Below are 22,552 nucleotides of genomic sequence, written 5' to 3'. Positions count from 1 at the left end.
TGGGCCAAGGGAAACTTGCGTGGGCTATGCCTAAATGAATGAGGTACTTCTATTGGGGCTGTCTTCTTATCAGTAGTCAACGCCCTACCATCAAAGTTATAGAACCTTACCTCAAACTTTTGGTTAGCTCGGTTAGTATTTAGCCAGAACAGGGTTAAAACAGTTACAAAGCAATAGAGAGTTGAAATGAAAGACGCAAAAACTCTGAAAGGGCGTTCGTTAGGTGAAAATCCTCTTACAGAAAAACCCACTAGCTATGCGAAGGGCTTGTACGAATTCCTCGCAAACCCTTCTGGTGAGTTATCGCCCGGTATGCGGCTATAGCATGGTAAATTACCGTTGCGAAGCTACAGCGGACTAGTATAAGAGGTCTAAAAAGCCACAAGAAGTGTTTGTTACATAGAAAAGCCTCCTGCGCGCTAATCATAAGATGCGTGGAGAGACTGTAAGAGATCAACAGCTTTTAAAAATCTGCCTCATTTCACAAGGCAGAATTAATTATGGGGAAAAAACGAGGAAGCTACTTGAGCCTATTCTATCATCCTGGGAAACGAAAACTAAGCTCCGATCACCACAAGCAAAGTTCGTAAGTAATTGTTGCCTATTATATGATGGACGCGAGTATCTCACGAGAGAATTATTGTAGATCGCCCGACTCCTCAGCTGTATCGTATCCTTGTTCTCCCTCAACGGCCTCCCACAGTGTCGGCTCGAACGGTTCTCCAGTTCCCAATCTCGTACGTCAGGTGTTACAAAAGCAGTTCATTGCTAACTGGTTCGAAATTCCTAGTTCTTGCAATCGTACTAAGAAAGCGCAAGCATGGCTGCAAAGCCGGATGATTGGGAGGCTGAGAGTGGGAGTGAAGCAAGATTTTCCTTCGGCAAAGGCTACATCACGCTTAGGCTGCTGAAGTGCGAGACTAGGACGTAAAGAAAGATCCAGAAGTGACCAGCCAGAACAAGGAACATACGTAACATGTGCCATGTAGGAGCCGGCCACGAAAGAAGTAGATCGCGAAAACCAGCTGCTCCAGAGGCGGCATAGAAACCAGCGACGGATATTTCCACGTATATTGAAGAGAATATCCCCTTTTCTTCATGATCAACCTCGCAATCAGACCTATCTAATCTCCCTTGCTCGAGCTGAAATTGGTGATGAAAACCACCAATACCGCGCAATAAGCCGCGCTCGCCGCAAACAGCTCATGTCTCTTGGCCTTCGTAAGCAACGACATCGCCGCCGAGAACAGTAACGTGAATATAATCAATACACCAATCGCCGAAAACGTAGATTGTGTATTTCCCAAACTTGTCAAGCGGTACATTGCAACGACCGGAAGGACTAGAAGAACGAAAATGACACTGGTTATGATGAAGCCGACAAGCTTTTCAACCCGGGATGGTGAGAAGTAGTAGACATGCTTGTCGGATGTTTTATCAAGCAGATCTGGTGTACAAAAGATTTTCTAGAGCACAGAATCACGATGAGTACGTGAGATTCTAAACTGTAATGCAAATAAAAGAAATTCAGAGTACGTACCCGAATCAGCTTGCAGTTCAATTTGTGTAATAGCGACTCTATCATACCGTCGAAGCCGGCCCATTCACGCCCATGACGAAGACTCACGATATCTTCCCTTAGCTCGATATAGCTCTCCTCTTGTTCGACAATGGGCCGGACATTATGGAGCCATGTTCGCACGCTCCGGTAATCGCGATCTGTTGGACGCTGGAAGGATACTAATTCTCGGGCCTTGATGAGAAGCTTGTCTATACGGATATGAATTAGAATGGTTTACTTTTGCACTCCAGACATACTTGCCATATTTTGATACTTGATCATGGAGTTCATCCAAAACATCCCTTCTCGTCCTTTGTTTGGTGCCCGTCTCTGATACTGCCTCTCCGGCTGCTTCAAGATCTTCCTCCCAACACTGCAAGCGTAGCCGTTGCTCGTCTGTGTTGTCCTCATTATCGAATTCGTCAAGTTCGCGTTCAAGTACTTGAATACCAGTCTGCAGGTCGAGGAGGAGACGAGCGTGGACGTAGCTGAAGCCTCGATAGAGCATGAAGTTTTGCTCGCTAGCATTGAAAGCTGCAAGTCGCGGATATCCAAGAGGGCATGATTCCACTAATTGAGCCATGTCATTTAACACTGCGTGCTGTACGAGACAGGTGGAAATGTTTACATTGGCGAATTCTTGTCGTTACTTTAATCGCGTCACTCCGTCTAACCCAAGAGAACAATTGTTTTATGAATTGAATGATTTTACGACGTTGTGAGGCTAGAAGACAGTCAGAGGTGCGCGTATTACGAGTGAAAGGACGTACTGCGCCGTCTAGGATAAAATCCTCCAGTTGAGAGGCTCTGTAAAGGTAGAGGAACCAAAGTACTGTCTGTACTCTGAGAAGTCGGCGAAGTGGAGAAGCTGCTATTCTTTTCCACAGTTATTCCCGTCAGCTCTGCCATTATGTACACTGTTGTGTGTTCTGTTAAAAGAATATTGTGTAAATTGTTTAAGGTGTATATATATGTTCCCCACCACTTCTCACCGGAAAAGTAGCCAATGCGCACAAGGCTAAGATACAATCAGGCCAGGGCCGCAACAATCATACAATATGAACCAATCACGCCCGTCTAACTTCAGCCTCTGGAAACCAGTGGCCGCCTCGATATATGACCCCGCTCGAATCTTTCAGCTTGTACTCCCATTTCCCGTCTGTATTCTGCCTTCCTTCCGCTACTTTGAGCGTCTTCTTCTTCGTAAGATTAGGTCCAACCTCAGTGACCGCGACGTCTTTCCCGTCCCTATAACTTCGTGGATACTGAATGAAGCATCAGAATAATGAGTTCTAGGAAGCGATAACTGAGTATAAGGCATACACACATTCGCCCGCTTGCCCTTTGCAACTCCTGCCCTGTCTGGCGGGATTTTTGGAGTAATCGACTCCTGATAAGGAGTGGTGAGCAGGGGTTCACATCCATGTAGCATGTGTTTTACCTGGTCAGTCATGTTTTCCGGTGTTTGCGTGCCTGAGAGTATGCCTGGTATATATTTGCGTGATGTTGTGGTGTTCTTGGGTGCCACAAAAGGCACAGCTCGCTGTGAAAGCGAAATGGCAAAGCCTTGTTTGGAAAGTGGCAGGCGTGGTGGGCAGAGTCGCCAGCTTTTGTGTCAGCCTGCGGATGAGGATTTGCCCTATTCTTAATAATTGCGTTCGTTGCCTTTTTCTCTCGCGACGCCCTTCACTTGTGTCGCCCTTGAGGATTTACCCATTCTACGGTGAGAAACATTATGAGTAGTCCAACTCTTGTCCTTCGAAACCGTGCCATGAAGGCACAAGTACGACATGCGAAGAGCGGGAACTTTGCTGCGCCCCTTTCACAAGTAGAGTTTGCAATGCGCCATAAAACATCAAAAAGGCAACGAGGCACACAAGCTGGTGGTGGTGGGAGTTGAATGGTGGGGTCATTTTTGCAGGCCCCTCCCGAAGTTGCATATGATAGGGTGATCAAACGGATCGCAATCAATAGTGGCCCGAGTGGCTTGTTTCTCAATACCAGGCTTTTTTGACCTCCGGCCTGCGCACACAACGAGCTGAAAAGGAGAGAGTACCAAGACAAAGCTCAGCCTCACTTGGAACGAGCCTTAAGAGGCTGTTTGTCACAATGTAAAATCAGGCCAGCCTCCGCATTGGTTTCGGCATGCGGAACAGCTTCCTCACATTCACTTTGTCTAGAGCTGTTGCAGAGGCCAAAAGATGGTAAGGACACCGCCATATCCTGATACTGTAGTGGAGGCCTCACTTCCACTCTGTAGACCTGACCCAGCAGCTCTTCCGCAGCTGGAGATCCCTCAACCTAGCGCAGTCACAACAAACCAACGACAGAATGAGGCTGAGAACTGCCAATCTAAGATGCAAGGCTGGTGGGATCAGTCAATCAGTAAGAATATGGGTTTACCGGATGGATACCAACATGTTTCCGTCCTGTTGATTAAATGGCACGACGAAATAGACCAGCTAGAAGTAGCACAGGAAGTAATTACGTCAAAACCGATGCCATTAGAGACAATGACTAACATAGTTGGCAGGTTAGAGATTTAGAGAAATTATTCAAGGAGACATTCAATTACCAAACGACGGTGGTAGAGCTGGACGCCGTAAAGCCTCAACTCCGGCTTGAATGCGAAATCACTCGCTTTGCCTTCGAGAACGACGCAAAACACAACCTCTTGATTCTGTATTATGCTGGGCATGGGATATATAATCACAAGGAGGATATCTTGTACCTAGCCGCGTACGTTGACCTAGACCATAACGCTCCGATAGGGTCTCAGCTGACGCTTTAAGATCTAGTTCCGACGAGTTCGAGGAGTCCGGAAGTGAGTTGCCAAGAGTGTCTTGGAATGAAGCAGTTAGGACATTAGTAAATAACGTAGAAGGCGATATCTTTGCTTTAATGGACTGCTGTTTTGCCAGTAACCCTTATGCTAGAAGCATCCTAGATTTTTCTAGGATATTCGAGATAATGGCTGCGAGTGGGGTCGACCAAGTGACTCCCAGACCTGGGAAGCATTCCTTCACGAGAGCATTAATAGAGTCTTTGGAAGCTCTTGCGGCGCAATTTAAGGATAGTTTCTTCAGCACGCGAGATTTGCATGAAAAGGTTATTGTCAAGCGGCCAAATACTCCTCCAGCCCTCTGGCGTGGAATACCAAACAACAACCGACATGTCAGGCTGAGCCCTATGAAAGGTGGACAACAGAACCAGGTTGCAGGCCCAAAAAAGGAAACACCAAGGGGTCTACTATCTCTCCAATTTGCACTGAGGGATGATCGGTTGTCCCAGCTGCAGATCGATGTCCTTACTCGCACCCTACCAAAGGCGTTTCACAATGCCCGCGCACCTGTCCACAACATATTATGGCTCGATTTTAAGAATGCTAGGCCGCCGAGGGCTACCTTTAAGACCGCTGCGACGATGGTTACTTCTCTCAATAGATGGAAGAGTCTTCCAGGCGGTTCTTCCCAATCCTCTACGAGCGTGAAGCGGAAAGCTGACCAGATGACTCCGGACCACTCCGAGGACACCCCGCGTAACAAAAAGATGGTGAATGGTAGCCTCGATAGTAACTCCGATGGTTGAAATTTGATAGACGGTTCGCTAGCGATGGAGAAGTTCTTACTAGATGTCATCGTCCCCAAAGACTGGAGTTTGTATCCATTTTAGCTCAACGGGATCTCGAAAGATTGAGCGATCATATAGTTTGGTCCGTAAGAATAATGGCAAGGTGTTTAGTGGCGTTTTGAGTTTGGATTTCGGTGTCTTGTTCACGGAGCCTCTCCTCGCATAGTTTTGTTTAATATATGTATAAACATAGCTACAAGAACTGTTAATACTTTGATAGCTTTCTGGCGTAGCAGATTGCCGATGAAACAATCCAAATGGTTAGAAAATACGCTTTACAGTCATCACCGAAATATCGGTACAGCATTTTCCAAAAGACCGGTAAGCATCGCACCCTTCACTAAAACAATACACCCCTGTAGCCCCACTAGTATAACTCTATATTTTATAAATAAAGGCTTATTTAATAGTTCTACCCTAAAGCTATAACATAAGTCCTTATTTATATAATTTAGAGCCCGGGAGGGATTATATTAGTCAGCGCAGAGCCTTAATTTAAGTTTAGTAGATTTAACAAAACACCCTATATAACTTTATTAATATGGCTCTATTGGTGAAGTTATATGGGTGCACTGTTTTAGAGGGGGGTGATGGTTGGTTGGTTCTTTTATTAGGCTGTCTAGAGGCCCGAAGAGTCCGGTATCTACTGTGGGTTCCAACCCCTTGGGACTGCTATATAGAAGGAGCTCTCTGTGGTGTTTTCATGCCTGTAGAGTGGGACCGGCAGCCAAATTTGGGTTGCGGGCTTGGCCCTGCATCTCTTCCTATCCTGCTTTCCAACCCCATGGCCCCTAGGTTGGTTTGCTTAGCGTCAGCGTCGACCTGCCTGAATTGCTGTAGGACTCTCGTCTTCAGCACTAGGATCGCGGCATGTTTGGCCATCTCTGGATTGCTCAGCAGTTCTAATATGTTTGGTTTCTTACCTCCTATTTCCTGCCACATTTCCTCCCTCTCCCTCTCAAGCCGGGTGCATTTATATAGGATGTGGAAGACAGTCTATCTCTAATCATTAGGGCAGAGTCAACACATGGGCGAGTTCACGGCGGTGCTCCTAACGGTGGCCAAGTGGTTATTAAATCCTATGATTCCGGTGCTTGGCTAGATCGCAAAGGAGCATAGTGGCCTCGATAGCCCGTTATATTTGCCCAGGACCTTTAATGTAGGGCGTTTGACTATCTCCAGCAGTTGGCGGCCTCTGCGGGTGTCTTCCCATAGTTGGGCCCACCTTTTCTGCGTGAACTCGTACATTTGCCGTCTGGGGTGGTTCCTTGATGGCAAGGTGTCCTTGGCCTTGACTTTTGGGGTTCCCTTTCCCTCAGGTCTCTATCCTGTGGCAATCTTGGCGACTTCGTCGGCTTCGTTGGCTTCATCATTTCCGAGTATTCCTTCATGGCTAGGGGTCCAGTGGATTTCCACAGGTCGTAAAGTCCACTTGTACAGGACATGAAAACGGCGTAAGAACTGCTGGCCGTTCCGGGCATTGGAGTCGGTAACTGACTATGCAAGATCCTTGTTGTCCGCGTGTATAACGGCTGGTGTTAGTTGGGTGTCGTTTGATAGCTGTTCCATTGCCATCTCCAGACCGTGGACCTCTCCATCGAAAACCGAGTACTGTCCTTGGGGCCATACATAGGCTCCTAGGCGGGTGCCCTGTTCTGGGTTGACTGTTGCTGTTCCTATCTTCTCGTCAATTCCTGACCCGTTAGTGTACCGGTGCGTTGTTAAGTCCTTGTGATGCTCGTCGTGGTTTGTCTTTGCGCCTCTGCTAAGGCTGCTATCTTGACAGTAGGGTGTAGCCCCTAGGGCTCGCTGACAGAGACTGTTGTGGGCTCAATGTCTAGGGCGTGGGGCCCAAATCTCCTATAGAGTGCGGCCTTATGGGTGCTAGGAGGCTTTCGTGTTTCGCCATAGTGTTTGCAATTGCTATCATCCTAGCGCAGTGTTCCTTTGCGGCCATACGAATGAGGGGGTCTGCGGCTATCTCCTGGAGTAGCTGCTGCGCCGGTTTGAGGTATAGGGCTGCGTTCAGGGCACCTGCGGGTGTGGTTCGCCAACCCCTTGAGATGTGGTGTGCTGCCTTCCTTTGTATCCGTTTCATTGCGACGGCTCCGTTTTGTGTCTGTCCCCCCTCCTTTGTACTAGATAGAACAACAGTACGTGAAGTGGGGGAGGGCTGTACCTATGTACGCCCGTCTGTTGGCGATGAGATTTGTCCCCCAAGAGGGGGGGGGCGATGCGTGACGTTACGGCTCTGCGATTTTTACCGATATTTCGGCAATGACTTTATTCTTGTAAGAATGATAACTAGAAATGAATTTACACGACGATCATCATATCTCCAATTGTGTGCTGTCGCAAGATTTCACGCGCAATATTAGGTTCACTGAAAGGATATAAATCGGCATTAAAGTGATATATCTTTGAATAAATAGATATTCAAGAATATAGTAACAATAAATTCTTCTCGTACTTCACACTTTTTAACATAAAAGCCAGCGTATGTCTCATTCCGAAACACATAAACACATTCAGCAGACGCAAAACTCGAACCACAGAGCTCTAAAGCCCGAAAAGCCCATGAACCAAAAAAAACCTGAACCCCAGTAATCTAATAACCCATCCCATAATCAAGCCACTACCACATCAAGGGGGGCAATAACGCCGCAACGATGCCCTCTCAATTCCGAGGAAGAAATGAATAACGCCGAGGGTACAACTCCTATCAATCAACCAGCTCTTTCAGCGACGTCATCATCGGACTTCGCATCCTAGTGGGACTGCCTGCACGACTTCGATGACCTGGCCCCACCATCCTCTCCTTGCTGTCCGTCCGAGCTATCAATCCGCCTCTCCCTATCGCATTACTGAAAACAGACGGCGGGCCAAGGCCCAACCCGGCTCCTTGTGTAACCGGATTATTGTCGAAATAATTCGACGGTCCATGGTCAAATCCAGCTTTGATTTGCGGAGTAGCCCAGCCAGAGGTCCTGCCAACGCGGCTGCCCTCGCTGGAGTCGGAGTGATCGTTGTCGGAGTCGGCTTCGCCAAGCTCGAACTCATTTGCGCTCTCTCCGCTCTCAAGGACTCGCTCATACGTGGGCGAGTTGCTGAGGCCAAAGAGTTTACCTCCGAAACCACGGCGTCGTTTCGATGAGCCTGATCTGCGACCGAAGATATGGCTGACTCTGTGGCGCATGGTNTTTCTCCTATCGCGGCCACAGAGCATGAATAAGACAACGAAAACGATAAGAAGGAATATGAGAAGACCAGGGATGCGACGAGGAGATTCTTTGAATAAAGTATCGTGCCAGTCTTCATCGCCAGGGAGATCGCCAGGTAATGGCACGTACTTGCCACCAGCATATTGGAAGTCGGAAGGTATGCCTGGCTCATTGCTACCAAAGCCAACAGCCAAAGCTTCTGGCGGTGCTTGTATCTCACTGGAAGCGTAAAGTACCATCTTTCCCAATGTCCAGCTGACTTCCACGTCGTCAATCTTGCTAACAGCCTGGAATGGATCTAAAAAGCCCTTCTCTTTTGCATGGCCCAGAACTGCTTTTGTGCCGTTATGCCCCCCCTTCATATGTTCAATGCCTACGCGAGGGACACCAATGCCGTCATGAAGAACGCTGATCAGCCACGAGGCCTTGAAGCAGACTTCCAGAGCGGTTGTTTCGTCTACTTTCTTTCCCCATTTCTTTTCCTTGATCCCCTCCTGGATAACTTCCCAGTCTTGACTGCAGAACTCCCTGACCCGTTTTTGGTAGGCATGGAAGTCGTAGGCTTTGTCCTTGTGTGACATCTCGAAGACTTCGTGAGTTGTATGCCAGTATTCTGAAACGCCGACAAAGTGGTTTACGTCAAAATCGATGGCTGGTACGTGAACGCCGTGAAGCATACATGGTTGATCCGGGCATGGGGCATCCTTATCTAGCAGTGGATATGTCTGGCGCAAACATTCCGGAAAGTTACCCGTGCCTAGAAGATGTGGCTTTCCCCCTACCTCTTCATCTGAGCCTGGTGTGATCGGTTTGCCCTCTGTGGTGACATTAAGTCCTGATGGTAGACAAGGATCTGGCAACTCTTGAGCTTCAGGACTGGCCTGTAAAAGAGCCTCCACGTAGCGTTTCCTAGCTTGATTGACTCCAAATCCAAGCCATGTAGTGACAAAAACTTTGTACTCCATCGGTTCACCGTTCACTGTTCTCATCCGTAATAGTGTAAGGTCATTGGAATGCTTCTCAGCCTCAGTCGCGTTAGGTGCAAAGGCAATTTGTGCGGATGCGCCTCCCATATCCAGAAATCCGTACGTGTGGTGGCCCTTTCCATGGTCGTGTTCTTCGGGCTTGTCAAAACCTCCTAGCAAGTAATTGGCTGCAATCCACCCGTACAACCCTTCCGTTTCTCCGGGAATAACTTTGATATGTAGGTCGCAGTCCGGTAGTTGGAAATCTGTTGTCTTCCGTGCATAATTGCACACTTGTTCTAGTACAGCCTTTTGTTTCAGTTGCGGCAGTATTCGCATTCCCGCAGTAGCCAGTAGAAAAATCGGAGTATTCTCCACTTCCTCCTTAGGTATTATCTCAAGAGCATGTTTGAATAGAGGTTCTAGGTGGTCAGGCCCGACATCGTTGGGAGTGTCGCCGAAAGCCGAGATACCTACATCAGATGGGAATCAGCACCGTCGCAAAGTTAACAAAGGACGGGAGACTCGAGTATACCGGGATGTATCTTCTTGGTCCATTTCTTCTCTGTCTCTAGGACCGGAAGACTTTGCAATTCACTCTGGCTCGCTTCGGTGCGAGCCTTCTCGCTGTTAAGCCATCGATAGATGTGGATTCGGGTCCCCTTTCGGATAATCAGCGTTTTTGTCGCACAATGCAGTAGAAATCAGCGCAGGTATGAACATACCGATGACCCAGCATCCAGGATGACACCATATCTCCCTGTGACAGATGTGGTGTTAGCAGAAAGTTTTTCCCGTATTGCGATAAGGAGCTGAGGGACGCTTGCGTACACTTTCCCATCGGGGAACACCAGACACTAGGAAGCTATTCAGAGAAAGGGACATTCAGCAGCGAGCGGACACGGCATCAAGAAGAAGATGGTGATATGAAGAAAGTAACGAGTGAATAAGTTGAGGCGGGGGTGTTGTGGAAAGATTAAGAGCGATTGTCAGAGCTTAAACGGCACGACTTTGAGATACTACGGTTTCCAGGGATGCAGCGGCGAATCCTAATTTGGGCAACGCCGCTAACCACGCAAACACCCACGCCACCATGCAAAATCCTCCAGGCCTTCGACTGCGCCCCGTGCACTCTGCAAAAAGCACTGAAGAAGCCGTCAGCCCTACGAAAAGACAGCTTTCCTCAGCTGATGGCTTTGACCATTGCCCATTGCACAATGCGAACAGAACAGAACAATGCCGGAATAGCAAGTTCGTACTCCCCGCATAAAGATCGCAGACCCATGCTAAGGTCTTAGGTAAAATCTTCGTCGGTGATATCATCTTCTTTAATGCGTCGCAAGCTTCCAAGCAACCACTCCACCCCATTGCCGAGTGGTACGTTGGACATGTTTGCCAAGTATGCTCATGTCTGAAAGAAACTCTGATAAATGCATAATCAACGGGCTTCTTCCCATTATCATCAAAGAGTTTATTGCACTCTAGTCTTCAAGCAGGAATCGCAAGAATGCAGAAGAAACTGCCACGCCATCATGATGCTTCCCTGCCCTGGCCATCCCATCCTCGTACAATTCGTCGTTGAAGATGCCCTGAGCATGCCTTGTTTCTAACAGGTCTGTCATAATCTGTTGGTTAAATTCTGGATGCCCTTGGACTGTGATAATCCTCCCCTTTGCGTACATGCCTTGTACGCTGCAACGGGGAGAAGCGCCTAGTTCTTCAACACCTTCGGGATATTCGTAGACGATATCTCTATGCATTTGGTGCAGGCTCTGCAAAAAGCTGGTCAGCATCCGCAGCGCTCGAATGGAGGATTGGCGACCTTACGAGGCTGTCCTGCTTGAATAAGTCCTTGCCTTTCGCTGTCAACTCCATTGGCGTGACGGATATTTCCCACCCGGCGTCACTCCTGTCAACTTTAACTCCCATTGCCCGGCCGACGATCTGATGCCCAAAGCAAGCGCCAATAATACGTATTCGATCCTGCTCAAGAATCTTCTTGGTGAAATCAACAAGCTTGAGAATCCATGGAATGTCTTCGAAAGAAGAATGCCCTGTAACGCAGAGTTAGAGATTGAACTTGATGATAGGATATTTGAGGCATGGATTTACGAGATCCAGATATGAGGATGGCATCGATATCTTCTAGGGCTGGATATTTCTGCTCGTTCACAACATCCCATTTTGAAATTTCAAGGCCTCTCTTCGAGGATACCACATCCGGCATTCGTAGAGCATCCGCTCCAGCATCGAGAAGTACCTTGAACACACGTCCGTACCCTCCATATTTCAGGGTGTCGCACTCAAGGACCGCTATTCGGAGAGGTGTCTTCATTTTAAATTCTGTTAAGAACTATTGTCTTTCAGGTGACTCTTTCAAGCAGTTTCGTTATGGGCTGCGATATCGGAAAGAATACTAGCCTGTTGAGGCTAGATTTTGCTGCATCGTTTCCGAATGGGAAGCGACTCGGCTCTTACTTTCCGCAAAACTTTCATGGTTTCCTTCGCCAGGCCGGAGCTAATATACTGTTCGGTCAATCCAGCAACAAAATTCAGATATGACAGGTTCCAACTCTCTATTAGGTCGGGCCGATGGTGTTCATAATGAAGAATCTCCTTTACTAAATTCGTCTACCTCGAGTACATATGGAACAGATGAGGCCGTTGTAGAGAATGGGAACCTTCAAGCACAAGAGCCCGGTGGTCCTGGGCTAGAATCAGGACATCCACCAGACCTCAGTAAGCTCCGGAGTTATACTCACAGCCATTGGCTCGCTCCCGATGAGGATCAAGGAACTACGGCCGAGTCTGAGACTCCTACGGAAGGAGAGATTCTACTTGGTGGCGTATCAAAGACAAAATTTAGACTGATATTTGGAGGCATATTGGTTGGATACTTTGTGAGTGGCTTTTTGTTTGAGGTGATCAGGGAATTTCAAAGGTGCTAGGGCAAATAACTGAAATTACTCTTTTCTTTGGATTTCGCACTTGCAGACATAAATCACACTTATTCTAATAACATAGTAAGATAGCATTGTTTGATTCAACTTTGATGGCATCTAGCCATCCAGTCATCACTTCATATTTTCACGCTTCTAACTCTGCATCCTGGCTCTCCACCGCATTTCTTCTCACTTCCACAGCATTTCAGCCGCTTTATGGAAGAATTTCCGATACTGTTGGTAGACGGCCATTATATTTATTTGGTTTAATCAGCCTCGCGATGACCACGGCTTGGTGTGCTCTTGCTGGAAGTATTGGGAGCTTCATCGCGGCTAGGGCTTTCTGCGGTCTTGGAGCTGGAGCTGTCCTTGCTATGGGTAAGTACTGTGGCCCAAAATTGTTTTCTTGCTAAATGTGAATTGAGGTTCCATCATGACCAATGATCTGGTTAGCATCGAAGTAAGAGGTACTTACCAAGCTTACATCAATCTGTTCTTTGGTCTGGGGGGCGCATGTGGTGCGGCTTTTGGTGGATTCCTTTGCGACACAATCGGTTGGCGGTGGACATTTGGTGTCCAGATACCTCTCATTTTGGCAATCCTGCTTCTGGCATTATTTACCACTCCTGCATCGTTAGGACCACACCTGGCGAAGCACTCCGACAAGAACATTCTGGATACAATCAAAGGATTTGATCTGGCTGGATCCTTCTTCTTAACCACGTTCGTCGCATTCTTGATTCTGGGATTAAACCTCGGAGGGAACATTTATCCTTGGACTCATCCTTCTGTCATTACTTCCCTCGTGGTCGCCGGTATAGCAGGTGTGATACTGGTACGTGTCGAGTCTAAAGCTGATCGTCCCGTCATGCCTTTGAAAATGTTATCAAGCAAGCCGCGAGCGAACCTAGTCTTCAACAACTTCTTCGCTCAGATCGGTATCAACACAATCATCTTCAATGCACCGCTTTACTTTCAAGCTGTGAAGCTCGATACACCGTCAGCGTCTGGATTTTGTCTTGCTGGCCCGTCTGTTGCTCTTACGATATGTGGAGTCTCGAGCGGATTTATTATGACTGGTACCGGACGTATGAAAGAGCTTATCATTATTGGTTCTTTGTGCATGCTGCTGGGCTCGGTTTGCCTGTCCTCAATGTGGGACTGTATACCTACTTGGCTAGCTACTGTTTTCATCGCTCCTTCGAGTATAGGCCAGGGCCTTTCGTTTCCTGCCTCTTCATTAGCAGCACTTGCTACTAGCACACAAGAAGACCAAGCAGTCATGACTAGCACATTGACTCTCTGGAGAAGTCTTGGTACGGTCATGGGCGTTTCGTTTAGCAGTCTGATTGTACAGAATGCCCTCTCAGTATATCTGAATCAATTTGTAACTGGGAGCAACAAAGATGAGGTACATTCTGCAAGATTCATCTCATGACCTGTGCTTATAAAATACTCTGATAGATTGTCTTGCAAGTCCGGAAGTCCGTCCGAGCAATTTTAGACCTAGATCACAAGCATCAGGTGCAAGGTAATTACTGTACATCAACAAATTAACTATCATTATTTTGAGCTAACACTCATCCAGTTATCCATGCATACTCGCAAAGCTTGAGAGTGACATTCATTTCTGCCATTGTCCTTTTTGTAATTGTCAACGCCTTAATTCTTCCGATTAAGTTGCCTCGCCTTCGACGAAATTAGGCGTACTCAGGAGCGCCGACCAACAATATCTTGCCAGATTTCAGAACTCACCCTTTTCTATATATTTGCGGTTAGTCATAAGGCTCCATCAGCTTATTTGACTCAACGCGTTTCCCAAAACCATCAATAGCCGTCGTATGCGACCAAGGCTTCAACCTAACCTCCTCCCGAATTGTTGCGGCAAAGCAACTGGACCATTTGTTCCGCGGGAATTTCGCTGTCACCGACTCGATAGTCTCTTTGTGGATCAGCTCGGGGTTCATGNCGATATTATCTATTCCGTATTCGTTAGTTTAAACTCTTTCGCTAAATATGTAGACTGCCTCGGGCACACAATCTTCACCGGAACTCATCGGCTTTCGCGTGCCAAGACCGCTTCCGCGGTCTCTATTCGGGCCTATGATCTGAAACATACGACGGCAGGCTTATGCACAGCCCCACATAGACGAGAAAGGCACCAGTTACACAGAAAGGCGAACAGAAACTTCAAAACCTACCGAAGACCGTGGCCAGCTGGATCAGCTGCCCCACAGTCGTAATGCTACCGGACTCGCCCAGATCCTGATGACGAATAATGGCCTCACATACGCTCTCGGCCTGCTCCTTGGGCGCGCCGCTCGCCTGCAGCAGCTCGAGCGCTAGGAGACCTCCGTGAAACTCGAACGACATGCGGGTCGCGCGGAGGTTCGTCGCCGTCGTGCCGATGTCGTGGAGAAGGCAGGTGAGGAAGTAGGTCTCGGTGCTGGGTGCGAAGTGGGGGAGATGCTGCGTGATGATTGCAGAGCCTGTGAGTTGTCAGGGCGGAAGGAAAAAAAAAAACACCCATGGCTGCTGCCTTGGATCGGGGTGAATGGCAATGTTTACCATAATAGAACACGCGCATAGAGTGGTTGAAGGTCTGCTCAGGCAGCTGTGCTTTAGCATACTCATACACTTTCTGCGCGACCGGCGATGACGGCACTGTGATGTCGGATGTGGTGATCCCGGTGGCAGGCTTGGGTTTTACGGAGTCTAGGAGTTTGGATTGGGAGCGCGGCACAGCGGTCCAGCCGTAGGTCTCTAGCGGGTCAGACATGATTTTTGGCTTTTTGGGGTCGTTCGCGAGAGGTTGCTCAGGTACGGGATATGCAAAGGTGAGATGCTTAATCTCTAAAATAGATAGAAGGATATTAGACAGTGATTTATTTAGATACACTTCTTGCAGAGCGTGAATGATGGATTCGATTGAGGATTTGTAGGTATTAATAGTTGACTGTTCGACCATTGTGATTATAATCATGTTCATCTAGACTCGTCGTGTTCGTCATCATTCATGTTCGTCATGGCGGTTTTGCAGAGACAACAGAGTGATTTCTCCGCGGATGTATGCGGGGCTTAGTAAGTGTTTTTTTGCCCAACCAGGCATCGCTCTGGGGCGCTCTGGTGAGCCTCTCAGATTAACTGCAAGGTTGACTGCAAGTCAGCAAAATATATGGTAAGATTGACTCAAGGATTACCATATACGGCGCTTGATAGATTAATTTGGTACAAGTGGGGATTATTTTCCTTCAAATTCATGCCTTGCCATAGATAAATTTTTGGGATTTTAAAAGAGTGTCGGATTCCGGATGTTGTGTTTGATGTTCTCAGTATGCTGCGCTGTTAATGTCTTCTTTGATGCACTTCGGACTTTAATAACCTCTGATGAGTCCCTGGTTATGTTTGGTGGGTGAATGCCCCTGATTAAAAAAAAATCTCCAATTGCTTTGTAGGTTAGCGATGATTCGTATCCTCCTGATCCTATTGATCCTCCGTCTAAAGGATGCGATCCTATGGGAAAAATCGTTTCATTGAGGTGGGTTGGGCACCCACCAACATCGGCCATGATTTCGCAGCCCGGCAACCCGAGTCAACCCCTGTGTTGGCACCCATACTGGCTGACTACGCTTGCATATGATGGGTTCCTGAGGAGGCTAGCATTTTGGACATTTGCTCAGCTTTCTTGGTTTTCAGCGTCGTCATCAATTGGGGCTTTGCTAGTAGACCAAGAGCCAAGGCATGGCAAAGAATGCGAGAGAAGAAGGTAGGTGAAAACCTTCATATCGTCTAAGTCTTGGTGTTGAGGCTGCCTTGCTAGATTCAAGCGCCTTTAACGTATCCGACCCACAAACTAGATTGGCTTGACGTGTGCCGCGCGAAATAACGCTACTTGCGGTAGCCACTTACAAACAACCGGCAGTTTTCTGCAGATTAGTTTGAAGCCCAGACCGTCTCCATCAATGGAACAAGATTTCAAAGTTGGAAAAAGTGTGAAGAGCCAAGCAGACGGCGACAGGAACCGCCTGCGATGCTGCGACGAGCGGCGCTGCGGCTTTAAGTTTTCTTTGTGATAACTAAGGTCTGTATGCACCGTGTCGAATGTTGCCGCTGGCGAAAAATGGCTGAGTCGCATCAAGATAAGCTACCCGGGCGGCAAACGAGACAACGTATCGTCCCTCTGATCTTCCAGAACATTGCGATTCTAAAGCATGAGGCCTTGGAGGTCTCGCAACCGTGCTTGCACGTCAGTGGCGGCCTGACCCATGTGCTTTGTTTTGTGTTTGCGGACATGGGACCTTCCTGTTGCCATCCGGCACCCGTCTTCATCTCTCATTCACAGTCGATCACCCCTTGTTACCGTGATGCTTCGCGTGAGAAAGTACGCCTTGGCCATTACTTCTTGGCTCATTCCAGAGAACGGAGTCGAGCCCATTCCGGGGTTGGATAGAGGCCTTTGCAGCGTCTTCGAATTTCTTGGGTGCGGGAAATTCTCCTTAAGAGGCAGATCTTGATAGTGACACGCGGCAAGATATAGCTCGCTGGACACGGATTACTGTGAAGTCGCACCGCTCGCCTCGGATATTAGACTTGCGAAGCTCCATGGAGGAAAAGATAAAGAGGAGATGGTGCTTGCGTCTCCTGGGAATTTGAGCAAACGTATTACTGTCAGGCGGGCATTGCTGAGCTCGAGCGAGTGTAAACAGCAATTTTTGGGGATTGTCAGATGCGATGCAGCCTCGCGGTTAGGCGATTCTGATTGGCGAACGTGCAGAAGGTTGGTTCTGCCAAGATTGCACTGCCCCAATATCTGTGCTTGTTTCGGTATGGTTGGTTTGATCCCAAAAAGCTGGGCATCGAAATTATTCGGGCCTGCCTAGACGCCAATTCCGACGGCGATACTTCTTGCCTCCCTTGCCTTGCCTAACCAAACCTTGGACCATGTCGATTTCACTTCACTGCCACACTGATTCACAATCTTTTGTGGATAATTTACCATTGACTCCTCACCATCACCGCTAATCCCGCCGGGAGCCGCGAATTTAACTTGGTTGGGTCTGTGAGGGAGGCCACTGTCACTCCGCATCACCGAGGTGAGCCTGATCCGCGCATTTCCATATACTTGCCCAATTGCACCGCCTACACCTCGTCGTATGTCTGGTGGCTGTGTTATTGAATGCTTTCTTAGCTGCCATTAGGTTCTCTTGGAATAACGATTACTGACCGAGATTTCGCCTTGTAGTTACTTCATCTCGAGCGCAGGAAGCTCCTTCCCCCTTTGTTTCTTTGACCAAACTTTGGCTACACCAACAAAACCTTGCACAGCCTCAAACTCTCGCCCCCTTCGCCCCTTCATCAACGACTTATTCGGTGTACATTATACCGTATGTCCAGCTGTCCATCGCTCAGCCACCGCGCCCTTCTTACCGCATCTTTCACTTAGGCATCAAGCTCCAACACTTTGCCAGCCTGCTACATTACGCCTGGCCCTACGTTACTCTTCCGGGCCGTCCACATGGCCGAGGATATAGAAGCCGAAGGGCGCCAGACGCCCTCACCGGGTCCTGGACGAAGGCAACGGGCTCCGACTATCACGATAGACACCTCTGCTGTTAGTAGTAATAATCCCGATATGGGAAACGCGGTCCCCTTGGGCAATATCCCTGATAACCGATCATCATCACAGAGTGGGAACGTAACAGATCCCTCATCACAGCCATCACAGCTATCACAGCCGTCCCAGCAACGGTCAACTCCGGTAGAACTGCGCGCAGCGAATTCGTTCGAGAGTAGAGAAAGCAGGCCGACGTCTCCGCATAATGTCTCATCACCAGCATCACAATGGGGGAACCCACACAACTTTCTGGCGGTACCAGGGGCAAGATCACGGGGTAACTCTCTGGATTCGACATCAGAGATTGCTGAATCATCAGCGGGAACTGGCACAACCTATATACCTTCTGAAGGAGAGACACTGAAAGGGGGCGCTGGAAACGATGAAATTCTTAACGACGAACAAGCTCTACGTCCAGATCCGGGCACAGAGGATGAGTTCAAAGTGGAGGATAATAAATTTGCATTTTCACCTGGCCATCTGTCGAAGTTGCTCAACCCAAAGAGTCTCGGCGCATTTCACGCACTAGGTGGGATAGATGGAATAGAAAAAGGATTAAGAACAAGCAGGAAGAACGGACTGAGCATCGACGAGCAATACATGGATGGTTATGTATCCTTTGAAGATGCAACTGCCCCTAGCCTGTCAGATTCTCCAGTAAAGCCTGCACCAGAAAAGGCCATACAAAGAAGTGAAACCACCACAACATCCCGGATACCCAAAGAAGATGCCTTCGCCGACCGAAAACGCGTGTACAGCGATAACCGATTACCTGAACGAAAAGCCAAGAGTATCTTTCAACTTGCCTGGATGGCGTACAATGATAAAGTTCTTATACTCCTAACAGTGGCGGCTGTCATTTCGCTCGCTCTCGGTTTGTATCAGAGTTTTGGTCAACCACACAAAGATGGCGAGGCTCCTGTCGAGTGGGTAGAAGGCGTTGCCATTATGGTGGCTATTGTCATCGTTGTCGTTGTAGGCGCACTCAACGATTGGCAGAAAGAGCGCCAATTTGTCAAGCTGAACAAGAAAAAAGATGATCGAGATATCAAAGTTGTACGCTCAGGGAAGACACGCGAGATATCGGTACATGATCTCCTTGTGGGAGACGTTGTACTCCTAGAGCCGGGTGACATGGTACCAGTTGATGGCATATTTATTGAAGGGCATGGAGTCAAATGTGACGAGTCATCTGCGACGGGCGAGTCTGATCTCTTAAAAAAACACCCGGCGGAGGAAGTATTTCGGGCCTTGGAGAACCACGAGAACGTTAAAAAGATGGACCCTTTCATTCTCTCGGGAGCTAAGGTGTCTGAAGGCGTGGGCTCGTTCCTCGTCACTGCAACGGGTATTCATTCGACATACGGTAAGACAATGATGTCTTTGCGAGAAGACAACGAAGTCACACCACTACAGTCAAAACTCAACGTACTCGCTGAGTACATTGCAAAGCTTGGTGGTGCCGCAGCTCTCCTCCTTTTCGTAGTTCTACTTATCGAATTCCTCGTGCATCTCCGCACTAGCACCCAAAACTCCTCGCAGAAAGGTCAGACCTTTCTCAACATACTTATCGTTGCCATTACTGTCGTTGTGGTTGCAGTACCAGAAGGGCTTCCTCTAGCTGTTACCTTGGCCTTAGCTTTTGCGACGACTCGAATGTTGAAAGACGGGAACTTAGTCCGACTCCTGCGATCTTGCGAGACCATGGGAAACGCCACAACAATCTGTTCGGACAAAACAGGGACTCTTACACAAAACAAAATGTCTGTCGTCTCTGGCACTCTCGGTACGGCCCTACGCTTCGGAGATCGGAAGTTGAGGGCCCCTATGTTAGATGATGTGTCAAAAGGGAAGCTGCCTAATGATTCCCCCATCGAACATTTCGACGACGTTTCTGCAACAGAATTCGTCGATACCCTCAGTGACGACGTCAAGTCCCTGCTCGAACAGTCTATTGTTATTAACTCCACGGCATTTGAAGGCGAAGGAGATGGCAATGAGGCGTTCATTGGCTCTAAGACCGAAACAGCTCTTCTCGGCTTCGCTCGCGACCACCTTGGCATGGGACCGGTTAGCACGGAACGATCAAATGCAAATATCGCACAATTCATTCCATTCGACTCGGGTAGGAAGTGTATGGCCGTCATTGTCAAGGTCAATGACGGTAGATACAGAATGTACGTCAAGGGCGCTTCTGAGATTCTTCTTGCCAAGTGTGATAGGATCATCTCGGATCCTACCAAGGGCATATCGGATATTCCTCTCTCGCGCGACAATAGGGATACGCTAGAACGCCTTATTTCAACCTACGCCTCACGTTCCCTACGTACAATTGCACTCCTTTACCGTGACTTTGAGCGATGGCCTCCAAAGGATGCGCGCAGAGTAGAAGATGATCCATCACAGGTGGTTTTTGACGATATCTTCAAGAATATGGTTTTTCTTGGCGTTGTCGGCATCCAGGATCCTCTCCGTGATGGTGTAAAGTCAGCCGTCGAAGACTGCCAAACTGCTGGTGTCTTCGTGCGCATGGTGACTGGTGACAACGTTTTGACAGCAAAGGCTATCGCTGAGGAATGTGGCATACTCGTCCCAGGCGGCATGATTATGGAAGGCCCCGCCTTTAGAGCTTTATCTTCGAAAGATATGGACGCGGTCATTCCCAAGCTTTGCGTGCTTGCTAGGTCGAGCCCTAAGGACAAGCAACTGCTCGTCAAGCGACTTAAACAGACAGGCGAAACCGTCGCAGTCACTGGAGATGGAACCAATGATGCACCCGCTCTGAAGACTGCCGATGTCGGATTCTCGATGGGAATTGCTGGAACTGAAGTAGCCAAGGAAGCCTCTGCGATTATCCTTATGGATGACAACTTTTCATCTATTGTAAAGGCTCTCCTCTGGGGTCGTGCGGTAAACGACGCTGTGAAGAAATTCCTCCAATTTCAGATCACCGTCAACATCACCGCTGTCATGCTTACCTTTGTCTCGGCTGTGGCTAGTCCAGATCAATCTTCTGTCCTTACTGCTGTCCAGCTCCTTTGGGTCAATCTTATTATGGACACGTTTGCAGCACTAGCTTTGGCCACTGACCCCCCAACACGAAGCCTGCTGAACCGGAAACCCGATCCGAAGTCCGCTCCGCTGATTACTCTCACAATGTGGAAAATGATAATCGGACAATCCATCTACCAGCTTGTCGTAACCTTCATCCTTCACTTTGCAGGGAACAAGATTTTGTCTTATCAAACCCCTGTTGAAAAGGATCGGATGGACACTCTCGTCTTCAATACCTTCGTGTGGATGCAGATTTTCAATCAGCTTAACAGTCGCCGACTTGACAACCATTTCAACATCTTTGAGGGTATCCACCGCAACTATTTCTTCATCATGATTAACGCGGTCATGATCGGCGGACAGGTCATGATTATCTACGTAGGTGGTCGTGCGTTCTCAGTGGTTAAGTTGAACGCGGCAAATTGGGCCTACTCCATTGTATTAGGGGCTCTGTCCATTCCAGTTGGAGTCATCATCCGCCTAATACCAGACGAGGCTATCCGTCGTTTCGTCCCTGACTTTTTGAAGAGAAGATCTACTCCCGAGGTCGTAGTCTCCGATGAGTACCAATGGAACCAGGGGCTCCTCGAAATTCGGGAGGAGCTTGCCTTTATCAAGAAAGTTCGTGGAGGACGATTGAGCAATCTCAAATTCAAGGTCCAGCACCCACGGGAGATTTTCTCTAGATCGAGAACCAGTTATTCGCTCCCGGGAACTCCTAACAACGGTGATCACCATGGTGATCACTCACCCGGTCCTCCAACGCCCGACTCCCGCAGTCGACGACGAGGAAGGTCGCGATCTAACTCGGCCTTTGGGCCTGCGACTGTTATGGCAGGCATTGTTGCTGGGAGTGTTGCTGGATGGTCCCCTATCGAGAGAGGCCACGGAGACAATGACTCTATGAAGTTCCCGCACAATCGGAGCAGGTCTGACCTTGAAGCTCAAGATGGTGTCGACGTCCATCCCGATACTAAGTCCACTGACCCCATTCTTGTCAATGAGCCTCACCAGGATGGAGTTCCACCAAGTCAACGTAACGAAACTACTCCATCTTTCCATGTCGGGCCCTTTGCAGGGGACCCGAAATTGAATAAGAGTGGGGAGCCACACCAGTCTAACACATGAAGGTAGTCCTGCTGAGTGGTTGATATCATACTATTCGTGCCGCACTTTTGGAGCTACTGCTCTTTGGTTAGCCACTCCAGGATTTGGGACCGTAAGTCGGAGCCTCTCGCTCTCTTGGCCTCTGGAGTAGCCTTTTACAGACCATTGCGATCATCATTTACTAGCTCTTACATTACCCAAAGCACAATTTCAACTGTTCCCTTAAATTCCTAATAAATCCCTGCTCTTCATTAAGGGAGTTCCTCTTCTGTACAGTCCTTAAACACTATGGCATATTGCATCACACGGCGAATTGAGGGGTTTTGAAATGAAGGCTGGCGGGCATGCTGTTACATTTTCCTTTGTTCATACAGGCGTTTCGTATTGCATTGCATGGATGGTTGGTTGTCTATAGCCGTGAGGCCGGTCGTCAAGCTCTTCTGATTCGGTAACAGCGG

General features: G+C 48.4%; 7 protein-coding genes across 7 annotated transcripts; 3 read left to right on the top strand and 4 right to left on the bottom strand.

The window, feature by feature from the left end:
• Nucleotides 1–915: 915 nt before the first annotated feature.
• K441DRAFT_732776 (uncharacterized protein) lies at nt 916–2,144 on the bottom strand (the record flags this gene model as incomplete). The annotated part of the gene is made up of 3 exons (XM_067654250.1): nt 916–1,466; nt 1,541–1,770; nt 1,823–2,144. The coding sequence occupies 3 exons, from the start codon at nt 2,142–2,144 to the stop codon at nt 1,125–1,127; spliced, it is 894 nt and encodes a 297-aa protein (XP_067499858.1). The 3' UTR covers nt 916–1,124.
• A 1,618-nt stretch (nt 2,145–3,762) lies between these two features.
• Nucleotides 3,763–5,149, top strand: K441DRAFT_580049 (uncharacterized protein; the record flags this gene model as incomplete). Its single annotated transcript, XM_067644356.1, has 3 exons — nt 3,763–4,041; nt 4,095–4,304; nt 4,379–5,149. 3 exons carry the CDS (start codon nt 3,763–3,765, stop codon nt 5,147–5,149), a joined length of 1,260 nt encoding a protein of 419 aa, XP_067499857.1.
• A 2,441-nt stretch (nt 5,150–7,590) lies between these two features.
• On the bottom strand, nt 7,591–10,344 carry K441DRAFT_699281 (putative nucleoside diphosphatase). The gene is made up of 4 exons (XM_067653143.1): nt 10,209–10,344; nt 10,103–10,137; nt 9,913–10,039; nt 7,591–9,850 (listed from the first exon to the last, which is right to left on the bottom strand). Exons 1-4 carry the CDS (start codon nt 10,216–10,218, stop codon nt 7,914–7,916), a joined length of 2,109 nt encoding a protein of 702 aa, XP_067499856.1. The 5' UTR covers nt 10,219–10,344; the 3' UTR covers nt 7,591–7,913.
• A 514-nt stretch (nt 10,345–10,858) lies between these two features.
• K441DRAFT_579933 (class I glutamine amidotransferase-like protein) lies at nt 10,859–11,712 on the bottom strand (the record flags this gene model as incomplete). The annotated part of the gene is made up of 3 exons (XM_067644351.1): nt 10,859–11,149; nt 11,205–11,431; nt 11,490–11,712. 3 exons carry the CDS (start codon nt 11,710–11,712, stop codon nt 10,859–10,861), a joined length of 741 nt encoding a protein of 246 aa, XP_067499855.1.
• Nucleotides 11,713–11,935: 223 nt separating this feature from the next.
• K441DRAFT_689582 (multidrug resistance protein fnx1) lies at nt 11,936–14,023 on the top strand (the record flags this gene model as incomplete). Its single annotated transcript, XM_067652314.1, has 6 exons — nt 11,936–12,116; nt 12,171–12,277; nt 12,406–12,697; nt 12,745–13,730; nt 13,784–13,850; nt 13,908–14,023. The coding sequence occupies 6 exons, from the start codon at nt 11,936–11,938 to the stop codon at nt 14,021–14,023; spliced, it is 1,749 nt and encodes a 582-aa protein (XP_067499854.1).
• Nucleotides 14,024–14,094: 71 nt separating this feature from the next.
• Nucleotides 14,095–15,098, bottom strand: K441DRAFT_689581 (HD domain-containing protein; the record flags this gene model as incomplete). The annotated part of the gene is made up of 3 exons (XM_067652313.1): nt 14,095–14,297; nt 14,521–14,808; nt 14,888–15,098. The coding sequence occupies 3 exons, from the start codon at nt 15,096–15,098 to the stop codon at nt 14,095–14,097; spliced, it is 702 nt and encodes a 233-aa protein (XP_067499853.1).
• Nucleotides 15,099–17,360: 2,262 nt separating this feature from the next.
• Nucleotides 17,361–22,467, top strand: K441DRAFT_666454 (calcium transporting P-type ATPase-like protein). The gene is made up of 2 exons (XM_067649665.1): nt 17,361–17,412; nt 17,562–22,467. The coding sequence occupies exon 2, from the start codon at nt 17,835–17,837 to the stop codon at nt 22,113–22,115; it is 4,281 nt and encodes a 1,426-aa protein (XP_067499852.1). The 5' UTR covers nt 17,361–17,412; nt 17,562–17,834; the 3' UTR covers nt 22,116–22,467.
• The last annotated feature ends 85 nt before the right edge of the window (nt 22,468–22,552 follow it).

The sequence above is a fragment of the Cenococcum geophilum genome, assembly GCF_001692895.1.
Source record: "Cenococcum geophilum 1.58 unplaced genomic scaffold K441scaffold_48, whole genome shotgun sequence".
Classification (NCBI taxonomy): Eukaryota; Fungi; Ascomycota; class Dothideomycetes; order Gloniales; family Gloniaceae; genus Cenococcum; species Cenococcum geophilum.
The sequence above is the reverse complement of the archived record's forward strand: the minus strand, read 5'-3'. Positions and strand labels throughout refer to the sequence as shown.

Excerpts from the sequence above, each read along its gene's own strand:
- K441DRAFT_666454 (XM_067649665.1), top strand. The coding sequence starts at position 17,835 with ATGGCCGAGGATATAGAAGCCGAAGGGCGCCAGACGCCCTCACCGGGT.